At 45.2% G+C, this 23,894-nt stretch overlaps 1 protein-coding gene across 2 annotated transcripts in view; it reads right to left on the bottom strand.

Annotated features, from left to right (window-relative positions):
• trappc10 (trafficking protein particle complex subunit 10) overlaps positions 1 to 22,004 on the bottom strand; it is a 46,801-nt gene extending 24,797 nt beyond the window's left edge. Inside the window, exons 1-9 of one of the 2 annotated variants that reach the window (XM_063211827.1) lie at positions 21,767 to 22,004; positions 20,524 to 20,605; positions 18,559 to 18,694; positions 13,723 to 13,919; positions 10,577 to 10,772; positions 7,732 to 7,843; positions 5,737 to 5,984; positions 3,589 to 3,735; positions 217 to 331 (exon numbers count right to left, since the gene is read on the bottom strand). In XM_063211827.1, coding sequence (XP_063067897.1) covers positions 217 to 331; positions 3,589 to 3,735; positions 5,737 to 5,984; positions 7,732 to 7,843; positions 10,577 to 10,772; positions 13,723 to 13,919; positions 18,559 to 18,694; positions 20,524 to 20,605; positions 21,767 to 21,827 — 1,294 coding nt within the window. In that variant the 5' untranslated portion in view covers positions 21,828 to 22,004. The remainder of the gene's footprint in view (positions 1 to 216; positions 332 to 3,588; positions 3,736 to 5,736; positions 5,985 to 7,731; positions 7,844 to 10,576; positions 10,773 to 13,722; positions 13,920 to 18,558; positions 18,695 to 20,523; positions 20,606 to 21,766) is intronic. The other variant, XM_063211828.1, reaches the window with a different exon arrangement.
• Between the last annotated feature and the right edge of the window lie 1,890 nt (positions 22,005 to 23,894).

Raw genomic sequence — 23,894 nt, 5'->3', positions numbered from 1 at the left:
AGTACCCTTACATAACACTGCAGCAAATTTGCACTACTAAGTGAAGGGACTGGTATTTATTTCGGATGTTCAAAAGTCACTGCATCTTGCTGTTTGGTGTGTGAAAAGGGGGGGGGGGGAGTGTTGTGTTGAACTTTCATATGGTATACCTGTATATGGCTTGAAAATAAAAACAGACTTTGGAGGGGGAACCCCCACTGTCTGGGCATTGCTTACCAGTCTCTGGTCTCTCAGCACCAAGACCAGCCAGGAGGTCCACGGTCCGGTTCAAGTCCTCAGAGTTGGGCCCGTTCTTGGACACCAGACCACAGAGGTCACCCAGGCTCTTCAGCTGCCAGAGAAATACAGATGGAATAATGAGAAGGTGTGCATATCAAAAAAGAATAGTTAACAATTGAAGAGTTTCGTTGTAAAACGACCTATCCACCATTTTATTTAATTTTGCATTTTATTATCAGAAATGACTGTTCAGAAGTCCTATCATCTACGCATGTGTGAATTCTTGCCATTTGAAGAACGTACGACTGCACACTGCTGAATAAGCTCCAAAAAAATAAAGTTTATTAAATTAAAACAGCAACGTTGCATTCACCCTGGATCTTTGTCAGGTATATTCGTTTGAATTCTTGCCATGCAAATATTTTGAGAACATACTTTATAAATGTAACCGTACCAAGTATGACATGCCATGACACATGTCAGGAACATTAATGCCACATTACTGATGTTCATGAATGCTGTCATAATGTGTCGTTCGGTTTTTGGAATGTCAAGTTGACATTGTCAGGGTGTCATGACATTCCAAAAACCAGGTTACACACCAATAATGTGACATTAAAACGTCCTTGACGGGTATTGTCATTGTTCTGACATGGTTACATGACACCCTCATGTAGACTCCTTCAAAGAAAGTGTTACCAAATAATATTTTATATTTATATTAATCGTGCCAGACTACGACAGAAACTAGACCATGGGGAAATTCTACATTATTGACTGCATACCAAATTCAAAATGGTTGAATAGAATAGAACAGAAATTTAGTGTCCATTTTTTATATACTGCCAATTGTCTGCACATTATGAAACATAATATTAATGGTACTCGACTACGAAACAAGAAGATGGAGAAGGTCTATACAAATGCCTGTATACTCAATGTATACTGAAAACATCTGATTTGAACAGAAGTAGGACTTTGGTCTTCATTCGTATAACAGTAATACACAGTAATGGGTCTGCACATTGCATAAACTCTTATGTTTATTGAACAACACAAAAAGAAACAGGCAATATTTTAACCACAGGTCTTTTCATCAGGCCTCACAATGTGCAGACGTCCTCGACGTTCTAGCAAAAAAGCCACAGAGGCATCTCAATGCCTTTTTCGATGACTACACTGAAGCCATACACCACAAACTGCAATTTCAAGTTTGACTATAATTAGAAAGAAAAAAACTAAGTGGAGCTCAGAGAAACACATCATAAAAAGTTGGGCACAGCATAAAGTGCATACCAGCTATACTACACAGACACTTGGCTGTCCCCACAGAGAAACCCTTGAAATTCCTTTGGGAGACGCACCACTAAAAATAGCTGTATTTGCGTAAAATGGAATTTGGGTGAACTAGTAAAGTTTGAGATTGGCAGCGACTATGCTTGTTTTTCTGCTCCAAGAGAGAGATTAGCAGTTGTTTGTCACAGGAGGACAGAAAGGGGAGGGGGGGGCTCAAATACAAGAGGAAAAAAGGCAGCAATCAACAATACTCTTCCTCACATCAGTGGAATCTTGGATGCTTTTTCCAAGCCTAAGAATGAGGGTGAGAAATTAACACTAGAAAAGGAGGTGCTGGCGTAGTAGTAGTAGTTGTTGTGAAAAAGATTCAATGTGTGACAACAAGGGCTAAAAGTGAATTTTCAGTTTGGCTGGTGGAAAAGATCAACTTTACAAGCCACTTTGACTTATTGGAAAGTGATGAAAAAAGTTCATTTATAAGCCCTGGTGACAAAATTTCGACCAGACAGCCTTCCTCTGGCCACATCATTTTACATGGTGCGCTAGAGAGAAATATCTGCTTGAACCTGTACAAACGAGAAGCCCGGCGACTGCCAGAGCTAACAAAACCAGACAAGGTCGAGCTGACTTTCAGGACTCCAGGTGGCTGAGATGAGCTGAGCTGAGCCGAGCTGTCTGGATCTGATGAATGGCCTCCTAGGGCCCTTCAGATATTTATTCACTGTGGGACCAGGGTGTAAAGGTCATCCAGGTGAAATGAGCTTGACAACTCTGCTGTAGTCTATGCCAACCAGCCAGGCGGATTATGAATAAGGATGAACCCGTCACCGACCTGGCCTTCTGTTTCTAGAAAGCGTAGTTGCTAACCACTTAGCAAGTTAGAGGGTTGACTATATGAAATTGCATTGCACCAAAGTAAAGTGTCAATTTAGATAGCAATGACGCCGTCTAGAGAAACGCACGCAAGGACTGAGCCTGGACCCACCTCCACCACCCACCTTGTCTGCCCTCATGTCTGAGTCTAGACACTCAGAGACAGCTTTACAGCCTGTAGAGTCCAAGGCAACCAGTCGGGTGAATTATACAAGGCTCGATTCCTAAACAGTTAGGAACCTCTCTTGGTCCTGAATGACAACACTTACACCAGGTAGCTGACATCAGCAGGGGAGTTGGCAATGCCCGCACAACATAGTAATGACTTCCCCGACGTGGTGGGCAGTGGCTGACAACATGCCAACTCTATGCATGTGTGGCCAGGCCTTGGGGCCATTACAAATCCAATATTGTTGTGGTGTGGGTTTTTGTTGCAGTCATCATTCTACTTGCTGATACAGACTTGCAAAGAAACTTCATTCAAAGACGCAAACGCTTACCATCCATTGAGAAAAACTGAAAAACAATCTGTATACTGTGTATACAGTGTATTTGGGCCAAGGGATCCCTGAAAATTCAATATGGCTTTGCAAAAAAAACAAAAAAAAACCCTGAGGCAAGCGATTTTGGGTCTTTATAACAGGGGTCTTAACCCATTGATGCCTAAGGCATCTGCAAAAAAGGGGTGCTGAATGCCTGAGCCCTTTTTAAGCTGTCCTCGGCCCATAAAAACCTACTTATCTCAGCTTCTGAAGCTCATTAAAAATGTGCACCAAGTTGCATTTAAACGCTAAGACCCTCATCTTTCATTAGAATGTGTTCATTCACCTCAAACAAACAGATTTTTCATAAAGTTGCCTCAAATCTCATGAGCCTGAATGTTGCGTAATGCAGCTCCAGGCGCCAGGGCTAATGTTGCGCAACATCAGGCATCAATGGGTTAATTACCGCCAATACCTACAAGGCAAGCACAGACAGACAGACAGACAGACAGACAGACAGACAGACAGACAGACAGACAGGCAGACAGGCAGACAGACAGACAGACAGACAGACAGACAGACAGACAGACAGACAGACAGACAGACAGACAGACAGACAGACAGACAGACAGACGCACGCACGCACGCACGCACACACGCACACACACGCACTGACTGGAACTGTCCTCGTGTAGGTGGACAGGCTTATTATACGCACCTTCTCCGTGGCGTAGGTCCAGAGGCCCACGGTGTGTGAGCAGTTGGCCTCCAGCTGTGTGCGGTCGCAGCATCCCTCGATGCGATGCAGCACCTCCAGGCAGCTCAGGAACACCCAGCAGTCTAGCGCCCCCTGCAGCACAGACACCTGGACAGCAGCCACGACAACAACAAGTGCAAGTCAATATCCCTTCCCTTCTCCAGTTTTGAGTAGTCTAAGGTATTGAATGTAAAACGGCTAATAGTGACAACAAGTGCAAGTCAATATCCCTTCTCCAGTTTTGAGTAGTGTAAAGTATTGAATGTAAAACTGCTATTAGTGACAGCTTAGGAACAGTATGGGGACAGACAGGCATGTTTCCCCGGTCTGCAGAGGAGGGAACATGCGCACCTGAGGTGGAGATGAGGTCACGCTCAACAGCAAATCGCACGGCCCTATTAATTTGTGCATGTGAAGTGTCAAATCGGGTCGTAGCACTGCTAACTGTTCGATTTACGCACGAGCCACGACCAGGATTTCAAACAGTTTTGATTTTCTTGCGACCCTGCGATTGCACAATCGTGAGGCGAAATTGCTTGTCGTTACCCCAATTACACTGCACGGTGCGAGACTCACGATAGACCTGCGATTGAGCAAGAAATCGGCCCGACTCCGAAAAAGTCGCGCGAGTGCCAAATCGTGGCAAAATTGGGGCAAAAGTCGCACAGCGTAAGCCCAGCTTTAGGATGACTTAAGTGCCATAACTAAGCATTTACACCAAAAGTGACCAAAAGCAACCAACATGATGGAAGTCATTACTTCTCTATGGAGGATCGGCGACTTAAGCAACCAAAGCTAATTCGCTGGGAGCAAAGCCACCTGGACGACCAGAGCGAATTTCAGCCAAGTCAGCTAATGTTTTGATAATGAGCTATGACGCGTCTCGGAGAAACCAATTGGAATGTTCATATCTTTGAATGTCCTAGGCTGACAAGCTAGAGCCGGAGGCAAGCCAGTGCCATGACCTCAGCTACTACGTAGTTTGGTTGGTTCTTATGTACAAGTACAGTCAGACATTATGCCCAAATTCAGAACTATATAACCACACTTTGCACAGAAGTACAGCTGTACAGACTGCACCCCGTTTGCTGACTGGTTGAAAAATCTCAAAATATGAAGCCCTCAAAAATACTTTGCACAAAAAAAAATAAAAAACAGAAAAGTAATTTAAAGACCTGCAGAAGAGGATGTGACAGAAAGACTTTCATCCTCCAGCTTGACAGCCTGTGGAGACTGAGACTGACTGGAAAAAAAAAACTAAACTCATCTAAAGTAGATGAAACGAGGGTAGTGAAAGTGAGAAATAGCCACAGACACTCGAAACTGAGAACGGAGTGCTCAATATGGTGAGAACAAATTGACAGAGACAGGTGCAAAAAAAGAACCCAAGATAGACAACAAAAGACAGAAAATGTCTTCCTAAATCAACTCTTTCTCCTCCATCCCTCCTCCTGTCTTTCCACACACCTCAAGGCATAAGTGGAGACACAACAAGGACAAATACACAGAGAAACCATGTGGACAAAGAGACAAAGAGAGAGAGACAGAGAGACAAAAGAACATACACAGAGAAAACAGCAGAAAACCATCCTTCTACTGCTCTTCCACTCGCGGACCTCCAGCAGGTGTAACTCCCGTAAGCAGTCGTGCAGCATCTCCACCGCACCAGTTACCCGCACCAGTTACATTCGGCAATAAAGTGCTTCCCTGCAAACCACAGCATCCATACCAGGCTCTGAACTTTTGCCCACGTGACTGAGTATTAGCCGGATTTACCGGCCATGTTGTCATCACGGTTCGCAAAGAAAAGGCAAGTATATTTTGGTTCACATCGCGCACCAAACGCCCAGGCCTGCAGCATGAAAATGCCGGCTGGTGCGAGGTTAGGTGGGGGAACGGGCACCGGAACGTGCCATATACAGTATGACCTCCTTCTTTCTCCTTCTTCCTTCCTTCCTCCTCCTCCTCTTCCTCCTCCTCCTCCTCCTCTCTCCCTCTTCATCTCTCTCTATATCCAATTATCTTGAGCTTGACCGCTCTCTCCACCCCCTCCATCACCCCTTTCTCTCTTTCCCTCTCCCCCTCTCCATCCTCCACAGCATACTGTACCTCCAGTAGGCGTAGCTCCTGGACGCAGTTGTGCAGCAGCTCCAGGGCCCTCTGCGTGACCTCCCAGGGCCTGAGGAGGAAGATGAGCAGCGTGCACTGGCGGGAGAAGAGGTAGCTGCGCAGGTCCAGCAGGCTGGCCTCGCCGCGCTGGATCAGCTCCCGCTTCTCCATGTCGATGGGACGCCGCAGCACCAGCCCGTTCCAGCTGCGCACCGGCTGGCAGAAGGAGCCCAGCCAGTTGGCCCCATCTGGAGGGCAGGGGGAGAGAGAGGGATATATACAATACATACAATACAATACGATACATTATACAATAGTTAGATCCGGTCGAATTATTTCACAAATTGTGATTGGACAAGATGCGTTCTACACGTCACTAGGAGTGAGGGTATCCTCCAACACTCTATGAATGACTCTTCACATCTAATAATCACTCCGCGACCAACGATACAAAGTAACCGTAACCAACGTGGTGCGCGTTGCGCAGCAACCAAGGACAATAACTGGAACTATTTTTCCGGAGCGGAGGAACAAGCAAATAAACAATCAAATAGGCCTAAAGTAATTAAAATAATTGAACATTTCTTTCAATGAACTAATTGTGTTGGCAAAGGAACTATTGTATAAAAGCAATATAACACTTGTGGTCGTGAGGTTGTTCTGGGACACCCTCACGGGTGTAATTACCTACGGCACTCAGCCTGTGGCTTCGTGCCTGCGGCGAATCACACCCGTGAGGGTGTCCCAGAACATCCTCACTCCCACTCGTGTCATATTGCTNAAATATCTTTTATTTGTCATTGTGACGAGCACAACGAAATTGAGCATTCCTTGCTGAAGCAATAATAAAAAATAAAGATAAAATAAAAAAAGAATAGTATATATACAAAAACTGATGAAGGGAGAGAAGGACAGAAAACGAGACATAGAGAACAAAGGGGAGAGCAGGATAGAGAAGGAGGAAGGGAAGAAGCGGGAGAAAGGGGGTAGAGAGAGAGAGACAGAGAGAGGGGGGAACGAGAGGGAGGGAGAGAGGGAGAGAGACAGAGAGAGGGGGGAACGAGAGGGAGGGAGAGGGGGAGAGAGAAAGAGAGAAAGAGCAAAAGAAAGAGTGAAATAAAGAAAGAAATAGCGAAAGAAAGAGCAAAAGAAAAAAAAGAGGAAAAGCTTACTTTTTACATGACGGCAGACGACATATTTCAGATGAAAAATTAATTGAGGCTAATTCAGAGCCTGAAAATATCTGAAAATATCATGATATACTGAAGTGAAGACATTTACGGTACTACAAATGCATAACCTGTTATGAATAAGTATGCATGTGTTATTGCATTTACTAAATCTTTGTCAGGTTATGACCTTTACATGTGTACCAACACAAACAAACACACACACACTCACCCACACTATGAGAAGCCAAGACATTATTAGCGCACACACGGGTCCACATCATGATGATTTAATGACTGAGGTGTACGTTTCACTCCAGATATGTTTTGTTGACTCTACTGCCACTGGGTGTGTTCATACGCCTACTCTGCCCTACAAAGGCAAAGTGCAGTAACTACATATTTTGTCAAAATTGAGTTTAGACTGAAAATGGTCTTCATAACACCTCCTTTATCTTGTGACAAAGCCTCATGGTCCAAATGTGTCCCGTTTTTAGAGATATTGCCATGTCAGATTTGCAGTAACTACAATATCCAACCTACTACCAAGGCTTTGAAGGCCTTTTTCTCAGTTTCAATGTTGACATAGTTACTGCACTTTGCCTTTGTATGGCAGTACTGGTCTCAGCTTACAGTGTGTGGGGCAAGTGAGGCGAGTGAGATTAAGAACAACTTCAGTGCGCTAATTTGGAAGCAGCACGTTGCAACTTAAATACTTAACTACACATTACTAACTTTCTCATCCAGGATACACTACGCTACACTCAGGTACGGTGTAAATGAGGACTCAATGGGACTTTCCTGGAAGAGCCAAACAACAACATACCTCCAGCGCCGAAGTTGAGCACATACTGGGTGAAGAGAGCATCCAGTTCATCGTACTGCACCAACGCATCTTCATACTGCTGAAGCATTTCAAACACGAAGGCCAGTTCCTCCTGAAAGACATAATCAAACACACACACACACACACACGCGCGCGCGCACACACACGCGCACACACACACACACACACACACACACACACACACACACACACACACACACACACACACACACACACACACACACACACAAACAAACAAAAAAACAAACAACCACACACGCACATTAGTACCACCAATATCCAATACCACAATATTCACCAATATTGTTCAACCTAAGTACATTTCTTTGCTCAGCCAGGCATTTTGGAATAACAATAATTTCAACACTACTCTTTGAAACACAAGTTTAGTATTCATATTTGACTCATTTGTAGTTCAACGTTTATTTCTGACATCCAAGGCGAATCTCCGTCACACCATGCATTATTCCTCAAAAGGCAGGCTTGAAAACTGGCCTAGCTCGCGGCTCAAAAGGCTTAGGCCCCATACCGTTACGCCGGAGATCCAGGTACGAGTCAGGCCCGAGTTCATTTCCTGAACCTCCACCATCTCTCTCTCTACCAACCAATATCCTGTCATCTCAGCAAAAAAACAAAGTCGTAAAAAGCTGAAAAAAACTGTGCATTAGCATAGTGATTACACTACTGTATCGGCAGTCTTTAGAGGCGCAATGCTAACCATTTTCGCAGTATACCTGTATATAAGCTGAAAGCTTTACTCAGTATTTAGAGGCACATTGCTAACAGTGCTTTATTTACAGTGTTCAGAGGCCCAATGCTAGCAGTATGACCCGAGTCATGCTGCGACCTCTTGACCTTCATCTGTTCTGCCGCGGTCAGCTTTGTTTGTGCTGCTAACAGTGAGATTGTTATCCAAATGCTGCATGTGAGGCCTTGACTTCACTTCAACATGGAATCCCTTGCGCTCCCACAGCAAATCATTTTGGTTGGGCGAAAGAAAAAAGGATGGCAAGTTCAAATGTTTTAGATGAAAATTAATTAGTTTTTTACAGGTTTTTTTTTCTTTTAAAAAAAAAAAAAAAAAGCTGCCTTAACAGTAATGATGAGCACATGCTTAAGCTGAGGACTTAATTTCACCCGAATCCTGAATCAAAAATCTCAGGTCTATAATGGCTTTTCGCCCCATGAACTAATGGCATCAAAAGATGGAATCGTGACAGTATTTATTGATCTTGTAAAGAAGGTAGCTTAAGGAAAACTGGCAACTTGCATCCTCTATTGACTGAACTTGCTTCATAAAATATTTCTATAAAATAACTGACCAAGAAAAAAAACTCATTCTTCCCCTAACCTACATACAGTAGTACTGTACTGCCAACTGCAGAGTGTCTGAGAATGCTCACAAGTTGCCCCAAACCATGACCTAGAAGCACAACGCCTCATCTCTTTCAATCACATTCACCTTCTTCCCCCTGGCCTAGACAAACACAGACACGTCAATAAACCTCTCTCTCCCTCTCCTCATTGCCCTCTTTCCACATCATCTTCCTCACTTTCGCTCCTTTCTTCTTTCGCTGACCCACATATGGTAACGACACTCACGCTCCTATGGCTATAGAAACCTCTTGTCCTGTCGCTACATCAAGGGGGGGCCTCTCTGGAGTCCACTGACCTTGTGGGTTTGCTCACGAGCCTCATCTTATCAGTACAGTTGAGCTCAGTTCAACATTACAGGTACCTTGCTTCTGCCCATCCCATTCCCATCATTGGCCCACCAGAAGAAAATGCTGACTCATCATGGCGGAGGAGCAGACTAGTGGTCGCTGACAGTTTTTTGCGGGGCAGCAGGACCAAGACATCTGAAACTGCCCCCAAACAATCCCTCCTCTCAAAATAAACAATGTAAAGGGGACCCGGGTCGGCACCCCTTCCCTGGGCCTGTGACAACTGACCGCTTTGTCCTCCCCCTGTCAGTTTCCCAGTAACCCTTCTCCATACTCCCACACGTCATACCCCCACCATACACCCTCCCTCACCATGATGGGAGCTGACACACCAAGGAAGTGCAGTTAATCATTCCTCATCATTAACTGACCAGAAGAAATGCTGCCCGTCATGGTGGATGACAAATAACCCTTAGTAAGTCATACCCACTGCACGAGGGCCCACCACCCTCTCTCGACCCTCGTCATCATGAGGATTTCTGCCCACGTCGTCATCCCCCAGAGGCCAAAGGGGCTGACTGACAACCAAACACACACACAGACACACACACACACACACACACAACTTTGCCTCCTGGGACCCAACTCGACAATCATATAGTCACAAAAGCTACATCCGGACACAGTTCCAAGCCTCTCCACTCTCTGATTGGAGCCAAAGATCTGGTACCCTCACTGAGGGATAGAATCCATGCCTGTCTTTCATATTGGCACGATTATGATGGGATTTTCCAGGCTATTCCCCAGCAAAAAACAAATGACCATCTGACCATCCTGGGTGCTGGTACCTAACCTGGTTGTCACGCGATCTGGAACATTGTCAATCGCTTCGCTCTGGAAAGGAGTGTGTTCAAAACAGCTCGAACCTGATTGGAGAATTCACGTGGCTTTTTTTAAAATCACGTACTACTTCAACCACTGACTTGTATATACACTGCCCCGCGATCCCGCCCCGCTATTCTGATTGGACAGGCTGTGAAATATCCGATACCGTTTGGGCTCGTCTGAGATTTCCAGACCCTCGTGCGAGCTCACAAAGTTTAACGAAGATGCATGAAGCATGAAGGGTCTGCGTGAGAGCCAGGCTAGCTGGTACCCACCTGCACCATGAAGTAGTCACAGAAGCTCCATCCAGGCTCCGTGCGCTTCTCCCTCATGGTTCGCATGTCGTCCTCGAAGCGGCCCAGGTTCTTAGTGAAGGACATGAGGAGCAGCGTGCGCAGCTTGGTCAGGAAGGAGCTCCACGACTCCTGGGAGCGAGACGACTCCTTCAGCGGGTCGGCCAAGGACACACACCTGAAGCAGAAAGGGAGGGAGGGAGGGAGGGAGGGAGAAGGGGGAGGAAGGAAGGAGAGAGGGAAGGGCGAGCAGATGGAGATGTAGAGAGAGAGACAGACAGAGGGAGAGAGGAAGAGGTGGACAGACAGAAGGAGAGAGGGAGAGGTGGACAGACAGAAGGAGAGAGGGAGCGAGGGAGAGAGGAAGGGACAGAGTGGAAGTGATGGATAATATCTGTAGTTAAGCACAATTTACGAAAAAAAAGAAAGATTGACCAAAATATGGTTGGCTGTCTGAAATGTACGTCAAAGCTTTCTTTGTGGAATGTACAGGGTGCAGATTTTTATTAACTTTTAAGTATAGTACAATATTCATACAAAATGTATTAACTGACAGAAGGTTGGCACATTTTGGAGGATGGTGTTTCACCGTGAGTGAGAGGAAGGGATCATGGTGTATCTCGACTCTCAGGGGATCTAGACTCCGCAGGAAACCTGGTTGACTCCATGTCATCAATTCCAGGTTTCATCCTGAGCCTTAGTGAAGCCTGTTTTTTCACAGCGTGGGTACTCAGAATGTTTCAGAATGGCTTAAGCTATTTCCAGTGCCAACTCTAGCACAGCACACCACAGTTTTATTCCAGTGAGTGACATGGCATAACATACAGTATCATACCACAACATCCTATAACATTAATGCATCATGCATAAATGATCAAAGAACAGAATGTCGATGTGCGGGGCTGCTGTGGCGCAGCGCGCTAAGCCCCCCACATTTGGGCTTGCATGCCCACGGGGACCCGGTTCGAGTCCGACCGGGGTCATTTCCCGGCCCTCCCCCGTCTCTCTCCCAATCATTTCCTGTTGATTCTCCACTGTCCTGTGATAAAGGGCGGAAGGCCTCAAAAAATATGTTTAAAAAAAAAAAAGAAGAATGTCGATGTGCAAGCTAGAGTAGTGTAGCAGAGACTATAGGATGAAAAATGACTGGCTTGTAATTTTATATTTACGCAACCATGCATATTTCTTTTTATAGGCGACAGAGAGGAAAGGGTGGTATTCAAAAAATGCCAAGTGCTCTGATGGTGAAATCAGTAGAGGAGGGACAGGTGCAACACGGGAGGCACTAAACCTCAGCTGCCGCTGTCAGAGCTGTTGTCAGCACGTTCCACACCACCTGCCATGTTGCAGGCAGTTAAAATTCCAGCTAGGTGTGATTAGTTTTTTTATGTTCCATCCAATTCAAGAAGCTAGAACTGACCACACAATTCAGGTTTTACGAAATAAGAGGGCGAAAATTTTATGTGATGTAGCATACTAAAAAAAAACACAAAGAAATAAAACGTATATAGACATATCGATATCCATTTTTTTATGAAGACAATTATTTACAAGTATTTACGGTAGGGATACACAGACGCGAATTTGGCCATGCAAAGCGAACTTCGCCATTCATTCCTATGAGAGAGGCGAAAGCAAGCGAAGCGAAGGGAAGCGAAATTATTAAACCAAGTTTAATATTATGCAAATGAGGAGTGAATTCGCCTGCGGCGGCCCAATCACATCAACAACATAACTGTTCCATTTGATTCGCCGCGACGACCTGATGACGGTTGAGCTGTCAGAATGGAACACTGAATTTCACTTCTCTTCGCCTCGCTCGTTTCGCCTGCTATGTGTCCCTGGCGTAAATCAGGTCATCAGTAAAACAAAACAAAAAAAAACTCTGCATGCACCTCCACTTGCAGTCTTGCACCTGACCCAACATAGTGTACCTCATCAAGGTTAAGAAGGAAATCTACACATCATCCAGCTGGCAGCTGCACCACAGCAGAACCTGGCGCACACTGCAGCATTTTCATTTCATGCAAACAGGTGACTAAAAGGTCAATGTTGTCATTTCATCCTTGATGTCATGACACTGAAATGTTACCTCACCAGTTTGCCATACACCATGGGTGGATTTCAATATGCAGACTCTCGTCCTCCCTTGCTCACTTGCCTCCTTGTGGCCTCGTGATGACGTCACTAACAATAGAATTGTATTCAAAAATCTTTGCAAAAGCTCAATTCCAATGTAATTTTCTCATTTGCAAACAGGGTGGTGAATAAAGAACAATCCCTCAAGTTGATGTGGCTAGGCTGACAGCAGGGAAACGTTATCGTTTTCTCCACGGAGGCGGGGCGTCAGCGAAACGCGAGGCCACAAGCACAGACCGAGGAGGACGGGAGTCCGCATATTGGAATCCACCCCACTGCCTAGTGTTTCTGTGTAAACAGGCAGGGCTGGACTGGCTATCTGCCATAGCGGGCATTTCCCAGAGGGCCCCACACCCTTGTGGGCCCCTATTTAAGAAATATCAACAAAAAAATGTGAGTCAGTTCTGCGCCGCTAATTATGATGAGCCCCTTTAAGTCAGCAGTGCCCGGGCCCTACTTTTCCCCCAGCCGGGCACTACTTTTCCCCCAGCCGGGCACTACTTTTCCCCCAGCCGGGCACTACTTTTCCCCCAGCCGGGCACTACTTTTCCCCCAGCCGGGCCCTACTTTTCCCCCAGCCCGGCCCTACTTTTCCCCCAGCCCGGCCCTACTTTTCCCCCAGCCCGGCCCTACTTTTCCCCCAGCCCGGCCCTACTTTTCCCCCAGCCCGGCCCTACTTTTCCCCCAGCCCGGCCCTACCTTTCCCCCAGCCCGGCCCTTACTTCTTATTCCCCCAGCCCGGCCCTACTTTTCCCCCAGCCCGGCCCTACTTTTCCCCCAGCCCGGCCCTACTTTTCCCCCAGCCCGGCCCTACTTTTCCCCCAGCCCGGCCCTACTTTTCCCCCAGTCCAGCCCTGTATACAGGACCAGAGTGCCACTCACCGGTCACTCTGCTTGTTGCAAAAGTCGCTGCATATCTTGTCCATGATGGATCTACCCCATGCCTAGTGTTTTCTGTGTAAACAGGACCTGAGTGCCACTTCACTCACCGGTCGCTCTGCTTGTTGCAGAAGTCGTTGCGTATCTTGTCCATGATGGAGGTGCGCGGCAGCAGGTTGGTCTTGTTCTTCTTCTTGGCCTCGCTCTCCACCACCACGATCAGCCAGTCCTGAGAGCCGTGGTGCTTCAGTGTCGTCTGCCAGCGCAGCATGTCCTCCTTCACCGATGCCTTGTACACCTCCGTGTCCTGTGTACAGTAACAGTACAGTAGGTTACATTATATCAACATTACATTATACATTAAAACTTAACATTGCTGCCGGTTGTCCTCTTTCACCAACACCTTGAGCACGTCCATGACCTGTACAGTACAATACTAGATTACATTTAACATCAAATTACACATTAAACTTAACATTGCTGATTGTCCTCCTTCATCGACGCCTTGTACACCTCTGTGTCCTGAAACAGTAACAGTACAGTAGGTTAGATTATATTAACATTACATATACATTAAACTAGGGTTGTCCCCATCCAATCCATCCGGTATCGGCGGCGTCTGCAAGCGCAGCATGTCCTCCTTCACAGACGCCTTGTACACCTCTGTGTCCTGTGCAGTACAGTAGGTTACATTATATTTATATGAACATTAACATTCGATTACATTACACATTAAACTTAACATTGCTGGTTGTCATCCTTCACAGACGCCTTGTACACCTCTGTGTCCTGTACAGTGCAGCAGGTTACATTATATTTATATTAACATTAACATTCGATTACATTACACATTAAACTTAACATTGCTGGTTGTCCTCCTTCACAGACGCCTTGTACACCTCTGTGTCCTGTACAGTGCAGCAGGTTACATTATATTTATATTAACATTAACATTCGATTACATTACACATTAAACTTAACATTGCTGGTTGTCCTCCTTCACAGACACCTTGTACACCTCTGTGTCCTGTACAGTGCAGTAGGTTACATTATATCAGTGCTTCTCGACCTTTTTTGAATTAACGCCCCCTTGACATCATCATAAGCCTCCTAATGCCCCCTTGACATCATCAAAAGCCTGCCAAAGCCCCCCTTACTATTGAAAAATGAAATAGTTTAATGTACCCCAATGGGAACGAAGCCCCACCCCACTCAGCTGTGACGTTCTCAACGCCCCCCCTAGGGCTCCCCAACGCCCCCTGGGGGGCTGTAGCGCCCTCGTTGAGAAACATTACATTATATTAACATTACATTACACATTAAACTTCACATTGCTGGTTGTCCTCTTTCACCAACACCTTGAATTAAATAAACAAAGTCTACAATTAGCAGACACTATCATGCAAGCATCATACGTATAGCCATTATACAGTATATTCATATAATGGTTGTGCTCTTTCAATGAGGCCCTGAATACTAGAGGTGCTCCGATTGCTCGGCTGCCGATCATGACCGGCCGATAATGGCCAAAAATAGCCTGATCGGTGATCGGAAAAACATGCCGATCAAAAAACCGATCGAGAGATATTAAATTCCTCACGCAACCATTTGCCTTTACACCTGGCGCTGCATGTAGGCGCTGGCTCTGCACAGCTGCAACTGCACCAAAAGAAGGCATCTTTGCTTGTCTATAACTTTTCGCCATTCCCCCCTTCATTTCCACCATTCATAACCATATCTGCATCAACAATTATCTGATTTTCCGATCCATGCGCCGTTTACCTGAGTGACAATGTAATTTGCGATTGAGTACTCGCCAGTGAGCCATGTTACGTTATAACCTGTGTAGTTGCCTTTGTCAGCACGCGACAACTTCACGTTGTCAGCACAAACATGTCAATTATTGTTTTCAAAGTTGTTTAAAGTTGGCAGTCAGTCGATTAGTTTGATAGTCGTTGAAACACCAAGCGACAGATGTGGTTAAAACTTGAGAGAGAGATTCAGAACGGTAGTGGAGCACTGCAACTGTGGACGGTGACAGAGAGGGGAGGGGCTCTCCTCAAGAGGCTGCTCATTTAAAGCGACAGGTTGTTTTTTTCTTGTATGTGGAAGACTATTTGATGTAATGTTTCAGTTTCAATTCAATCTTAAATAGTTTAGTTATTCTATGCAATAACTTATACATTGATTAATACTGTAGACTGTATTACCAACACTAGTCTGAAAGATAATAATAATAATAATAATAATAATAATAATAATAATAATAATAATAATAATAATAGCCTAATAATAGCCTAATAATAGACATGTGCAAATTAAGATTGATTGGTTTATGGGCAGAAATGGTATTCAATAAGGATAATTAATAGGCTATTAAAAAAATAGGAAATCATTTTTGTGATCGGCAATGATCGGTAATCGGCAGATAAAGATTTTTGGTGATCGGTATCGGTGATCGGACCCAAAAAATGGTGATCGGAGCACCTCTACTGAATACCTCCTTGTACTGGGGCACATACAACATTTACTCTGTAGCTTCAGGAGTTACAATCATGTAAGTACAAGGTATTGGTTTCGATCTGAAAGACATTTCAGACTAGCCTGGAGCAACGTGAGAGTCACATCTAGCTCAAGGGGTACTCAAGACCAGGGATTCAAACCTGCAACCTTTGAGTTCCTGGATCACTCACCTCCCTAACCCATTAGCCAAAGACTGCCCCTGGGTCACCATTTGCTCTCCAGTGCACACAACACAATGCTTGCAAGGTCTTTGGGCTTGAAATGGGCAGACCTTGCACCCACCAATGCCCGCTTTACCATTTACTCTCAAGCACATTCACATTACATGACTACACTCAGCTGATGCTTTTTGCCAAGCAACTTGCTCAGGCTGTTTCAACAGTACAGTACAGGACATTGGTTACAGACTCTGGAGCAATGTGGGGTCAGGTGCTTTGCTCAAGGGCCCTTCAGCCATGGATGATCTTGGATTTGAACTGGCAACCTTCAGTTCTAGGACTGATTCCCTAATCATTATGCCACAAAAGTGCCAAGGGAGTGTCCCTGGGGGACAGCATATAAGTTACTCCGTGGTACATGCAACAAAGAGCAGGAGGACACTTAAAAAGGTCCTTGCAATCAAAATAGGCAGAGCATGCCTCCAAGCCAACAATACCCACTTAGCACAATGTCAGGGGGGAGATAACAAGAAACCACCAAGGCAGCAGCAATTTGTAACCAACAACAATGAGTAACAGGGAGAATAGTCTTCACTTTGGTGTGCCCAAAAATATAGAGCTGAATTTGTTGTGGCGAGTCTGAAGAAGTATAACTTCATACCACAGTCAGAAAATGTGACGCGAGCAAGACCTCCACTGCCTGTTACAATCTCCCCGACGCAGATCTTAGTGATTTTGGGACAAAACTGTGAGAAGCCCTTGCAAAAAAGGAAACATATTTTCTTCACTGAGATTTTGTATCTTGAGCTGGAGGCCTTGGTAGAAACACATTTCAGGGGCACAGACAGTACCATGCTGGTCACGTATGAATGAAAAATGTCTTCATGTATTAAACTGACTTGACTGCCCAAACACTTATCGCTGCATTAATTTCAACAACCGTAGTTAGAGGAAACGTGATTGATTTCCATCACTAGGTTTGTGTCAGCATCATCATCATGATGCTTAGTGGTGCAAATGAGGAGGTTGTTTCCCTCATCATTTACACAGAACGAGGTAAGTAATTGGCCTTTAACTAATGGGGGAGAAAAGCTGAGAAAACATCAGCCATAATGTCCCATCTCTAATGCATATCTCCCGAGGTCTCCATGTGTGCACTGCCGAGTATTGGACAGATGCTGGCCTCACTGTTGTCATTCATCATGGTTTGTCATTCCTCCCCGTGCTGCGTATTAGTTCTCTATCCAGAAGCGTCACTTGACGGGTGTGCTGTAGCACTAGCAAGCACACTAAGGCACCCGTCGATAAATGGGCTTTCATGGCCATGGAGACCCATGTTCGAATCCGGCTTAGGCCATGTCCCAAACCCGTCTCTCTCTCGCTCATATCCTGTCTGTATATATCGTCACTGTCCTATCCTAATGAAGGCTACAATAAGAAGAACAAGAACAAGAACAAGAACAAGAACAAGAAGTGGTTTGACTCCCAGACAAATAGGGCTGTAACGATACTGTATCAAACCAAAAAAAACGTAAATGAATCTGTAATGCCCTACAGACAAACCAGATACTACACTAGCCGCTACACTTAACCCCCTGTGACAGTGACACCAGTGACTCACCCATGGAAGAACGATGTAAAATAAAAATAGTAAGCCAACCTCACTTTTCCAGCATGCCAGCAGGCACGTTTGTTGTAAAAGCAAGGGCCTGTCATCAGTGCATCAGAAGCCAAAGAATCTCAGACTTGTACAGATGGTCAATTTGGGTGTTGCTGGGTGCAACCATTTTTTATGAAAGTGAAAGCCCCCACCTGGGAAGCCCACCATTGTGACAGAGCACTCCACAGCACACAGTGCTCACTGCACACAACAAAATTGCATTTTATGCCTCACTAGTGCAAGGGGGTAGCCCGAAACAGCGCCCCAAGGAGCAGTGCAGCGGGACGGCACCATGGTCAGGGTACCTCAGGGTCACGGAGGAGGATGGGGGAGAGCACTGCTGACAGCTCAATGCTGTCTATGCATGCAATGCTACTAATGCTTTACACTGTGGTTACAAATTTCATATTCCAGCATGGGATACATTCAAATACAACAAAAACGTGTGAATTCTGCTCATTCATACCAGCAAATGACCACTTCCAACAATGATATAGAACAGGGGTATCTCACACAGATACCTGATGACAGAAAAAATACTCAATTGCAGGATCTTCTCAAAAAAGAGAGGACCATCCTTGAGAATAAATAAATAGTATACTCACACAGCAGTCTGTCCAGTAAATGTGAAGAAAGGGGAAGGTGAGGAGAGCTTTGTTCCCCTCTTTGGGGAGCAGGTCTTCTTTGAACTGGACAAAGTTTGCTTCCAAGTGGATCATTTTTGGCGCTCTCCCATAAGACCTGAGGGGAAGGGTAAAAACTGCAGTCAGAAAATCCATATACAGCTCTTAAAGATCAATCTCTAGCCAGGGCTATGCCTTTCATCAAGCACCACCACCATCATCATTCCATCTCAATATTCATTCAAGTCATCGGACATCCTCCATTTGCTTATCTTGCAGAAGCTTTTATTTACAGCGCGACATGATGAATGTCGCAAGATGAAGGCCCAGACCTTTGTATCAGTAGCAAATCAGACGTGTCTTCTTCAACCGGCCATGATTGTCATGCTGCTATCCCACTGAAGAGTGAATTCTATTTCCTGATAATTCTAGAATCCTAGTGCCCATGTGAGCAGTCTTGTAAATTCATAGTCCCTTTTTTAACATTCTTTTTTTCCCTCCATATTCTGGATATAAAATATGCTTCAGAACATTTGTTGCTTCATACCTAGTGGGAACACTCCATTTTCTGCTCTCACACGGTGTGACCGTACTCTACTCTTCCCTACCAGATAAGCCTCAGAGTACCGGTACACAGAAGGTAGAATTACTTCCACTGATCAATTAGGGGGGGGGGTATAATTCGTCAGGAGAATGGGCTATTTCGTTTGGACAGCTCCTGTGCCGCCGCCTGTGTGCCACTGTGAGATTTAATCGGGTCAGTTCTTCCAGCACACTTGGCAACGGCGCCCAACTGACTATTTACTGCTGCCTTTAGGCTTCTTCGTCCGGAAAACTCATTTCCTTCCAACAAAGTGATCAGCTGGTACAGCCAGGTACAGCATTGTACTGAAGTTTCACACACAGCTCCCTCCCTCCCTAGGACCCGTCTTTTGAGAAGGACAGGCAGCTGCGATAGTATGATAGAATGCTGTTTGAGGGAGATGTTGCATCACAGGGTCAACTGAGAACTATGAATTAGTGGGTTATCTCCACGCCCCCAGCACAACCTTGAGGCGTTCTTCACAAAAATAATATGAAAAAATAAGTAGATCACTGAAAAATGAGTCTTTAAGGTTTACTATTCTCAGCTTCACCTCAGTTTTGCAAAACCACCCACACAGTACCCTTCTGCCAGCAAGTGGAAAAGTTTACATTGGCTCAAAAACATTTGAGGGAACTTTGTGGCAAAAGTATTCACTCACTGTACACACACCTACAGCCACACCTACAGCCACAGCTACAGCCACAGCTACAGCCACAGCCACACACACACACACACACACACACACACACACACACACACACACACACACACACACACACACACACACACACACACAGGAAAACTGCTATAGTGGGGGGAAAACAACACGTATCAGGAGGATCCATGACTTCCGTTCCTTGCTTTCTATGAAGCCACAGACTAGGGGTTAAAAGAGTACAGCTGAGCTGAGGTGGCCTCGAGGCCCGGGAGGAACCAGGCAAGCACATGACTCCGCACTGCCTGGCGGGCCTCTTGGAGGAAGCAATGTGTTTGCGCAACCCCCAAGCGCTCTCCCTTACTTGCTGTGCACTTGACCTGTCACAGTGCTTTCCCATGCATGGGCTATTCGGTTGTGCTGCACCACAGATTGAAAATTAAGCACCACAAATTGATTCCACCCCCTAGCGCACCATACAATACTGCTTGGTCTGTGGGAGATGCTACTGTCTCTTATCCTCTCTTTTGCTGTGTGGTGGGTTTTTTTTGTTTTTCTGCCTTGTTTCTGTGTTTTCATGCTGTATTTATATTTTGTATATATTTATTGTGACAAATTTATCCCATGGTGTAAGCTTAGCGGTGGTCATGAACATCCTAGAGAAAACCATCAGCAGGTGACTTTAAAAAAAAAAGCTTTTTCTCACCTCCTCCATTCCATGGGCTCGCGAGGAAGCTGCTGTGCCAGTGCGCTGTACAGGGCCGCGAACAGGGTCTGGTCCCCAGCACCTGAGGTAGAACACACCGAGGCCAACAGATGGACACGGTGATTAGGTACAGATCAGATGGGAGACACAATTTTGAAACAGGCACGTTTGGGGGTACATGCAGGGAAGCTGACTGGAGGGAGACAAAGGGCTCAGTTGTCCCGGGCCCCGGTAGAGGAGGCCATGCCAATGCCATGATTGAAACCTTCTCATATACAATGATGAAGTATATTGGAGGTCGACTTCAAAGCAGATTTTAGTTTAAGGAAATTTCTTTAACGAGTCTGGGTTGTATCACCTCCTTCACTGTGCCTAATGTTAAGGAATGGGGTGCCCAATAACGAATGGAAAATGGAATGCAATACTTGGTTCAATGACCCACTGATCGATGTATGGCTACAACATACCGTGACAGATGTCCCTAGTTCAGCCATGTCTCCACGACAAAGGTAAGCACTTTGACAGTCCACTAGCCTACCTGGCTACGGCAAAGCTAACAAGTCGAAGCTAGTTAATGCTCCCGTCATCTGCAGGTATTTTGTGCTACATTGCTCACCGCCGAATGGAATGCATTTTTGACCGCTGATTGTTCATGTGACATGAATGCCAGGGGAGGACACTACATCAATGTCCAAACTGGGAAACCGTGTGTCTTGCAAAATCCTTTGGTTGTCTTTCTTATACAATTGACTACTACGCTTGGGGCACAGCCATTCAGACATTAGTTGTACACAACCGCGCAAATGAACCCACTACTTCATTGAAATGCCAGTTGTTGGCACCGTGACAGGCCCGGATTGGGTCAAAAATACCTAGGACGCCACCCGAGCCGTCCACTCCGAAAAAAAGAATGTGCATACACAGCCGGATGAAACAGCAGCGCGAGCACGAAGAAAGTTCATGATTGTCCATGGCTGAACATGCCATCACATTGTCACGGGCAAGGCGAGACAAAAGTGGTGTCCATTAATCAGTGCTTAGGTACACATCATCTTTTACACCTCCACAGCTCTGACCGGTGGATACCTGAGCAACGTTAGCCGAATTGCTACTGTAGCTGTCAAGCTAGCTAACCGGAGTGCAAGACGGTCTTGTCTGCAGTGGGCACTGCATCGTACGACCAGCAGACGAGCTAACCGACTAGCTAGCTAACACGCTAACAACAACTCGGAGGCGCACTTACATGTCACAATCGGCTTGTTTTCCATGGTATAGATTATAGGCTTTTCCTCATGGGGCTCCATTGGGTTCCGAAAATCTACTTTAGTCCACCATGTAAACGTCAATTAACATCATAACGTTTAATATACATAAATGTGTTGCCTGTTACTGTATCGGTAAGGCCCTGTTCCTCTCCATTTCCTTGGTTCGCTGACACGCTGACGACTTCCTGTATGCTTGAAGTGACAGGAAGTCGTAAATAACAGACACCTTCTTCATCACATGAGGTAGGCTACATCAAATTTAAGCTTGTACTTTACATAAAATAAAAGAGAGTGACAGACAAGAAATATTCCCAGCAAGTAAGCATGTTTTATTTAAATTGTAGTATATGTACATGTGTGGTGCAGCCTTCTCTTTCTGAATGAAAAACAAATTCCAGCTCAGCTGACACTTTCAGTTACAGTAGAAGCACCTGTTTGCTGTATGACTCCAGTAAGCCAATGGGCTAGTGTATAATTGAATTATTTTCTACTGCGTATATAGGCCAACATAGGACGTTTATGCAATTCTAAGTGGAATTCTAGCATGCAAATACAGTCTTTAGGAGTTTCAACTCCAATCATATGTAGGTCTAGCTCAATGTGTTTGTTTGTTTATCTATCTATCTATCTATCTATCTATCTATCTATCTATCTATCTATCTATCTATCTATCTATCTATCTATCTATCTATCTATCCACCCTACCAGTAAGGCATTCGTACCTGGGACCAGGGACACTGTATCAGATGAAGGCTGGTAAGTAATATTGTTGTGGAAAAGTATCCTGTGGGCAGGTGTCTTTGTTTTGACATCCCAGACATTTCAGTCTAATGATAACAGTAGCAATTTGGTATTTGTTACACACACAAAATTACTAATTAAATAAAGTACACAAATACATGCATGGAGAGGAAGACATTGTAGAACACACGTGCTGTCAGTCATGGGGGCTCTGTAAAATGGCCATAGTTCAAGCTTTCAGGTCAGCCTATGGCACTAGAAAGTGCAAAGGTTCATTTGTCATGTTTCCAGGGATGGGTTGGGGGGGGGGGGGTCACTCATTCTTTAACACATGTCATTTGTTGACAGTTTTGTTTGCCCATAACATTACTCATTAACCTAACAGCAAACAGTCATGGGTCTCTCCTATAGGCAACCTTTGGTCAATGGCCCACAGTTGACGAATCGGCTGTGTTGTTTTTATTAGGTCACCTACCTTATAAGGAGCAATTCACTTTGGGCCAAATCCAAAAACTGATTTAGACATCATAATGTCCTAGTGAAGGAGTTCCTGTAATGTCACATGACTGTCCCAGAACAACAAACAAACATTATCCCTTTTACATAACTCAAGATTAAATGCTCCTTGATGGAGGCCCCATCATGGAAATTACCTGTATATTCACCTATTACGGTGCATGCATTCACTGCTGACTTTTTTATTTATTTGTTCTTTCTGAACACTCTTGCTATCCATCTAAAGCCAAAATGGGTTTATTTGAGCTGATGTGTTTTCTTTTTCTGTTTTTTACCCCCTGCAAAGATGTCCATAACAATGGATGGCTTGGGGTTAGGGTCAGTCAATCAGACGGTATATTTCAGGATGTCCTTCATATCAATGACATCCTTGGTTGACATCTTTCAGCCAACCAAAGGAGGTCATATGTGTCATGTGTCATGTGTCTAAGGATGAACTAATGTTGCATTCACCAGCTCGGGACCTCTCGAGGCAGCTGATGACACTGCTCACATGACAATCGAGTTCTGGAGTTTGGCGCATGAACGCCACTGATGCCGGAACAATCGGGATTCATGCGTGTTTTGTTTTGGTTCTCTTTTCTTTTTTTCCACCTCACCTTGAGCCTCCACACCCACGACATATCATTTTAGCTTAAGTAGACTAAATCAAACAGTCAGATACCAACAGTACTGACATATGTACAACTGCAATTGAATGACATCAACTGGTGTTGTTGATAAGTGATTACAAGATGATATTTTAGCTAGTTCCATGCATGGGCGCCATGTTGATGATGCGTGTGTCGTCATACAAAACACAAGCTCGGGAACTCGTTGTTCTATACTTCCGCCTGAGATCAACCTCGA

Source organism: Engraulis encrasicolus, chromosome 12 (genome assembly GCF_034702125.1).
Source record: "Engraulis encrasicolus isolate BLACKSEA-1 chromosome 12, IST_EnEncr_1.0, whole genome shotgun sequence".
In the NCBI taxonomy this organism is placed as follows: domain Eukaryota; kingdom Metazoa; phylum Chordata; class Actinopteri; order Clupeiformes; family Engraulidae; genus Engraulis; species Engraulis encrasicolus.
Note: the sequence above shows the minus strand (reverse complement) of the source record. Positions and strands in the feature narration are given on the sequence as shown.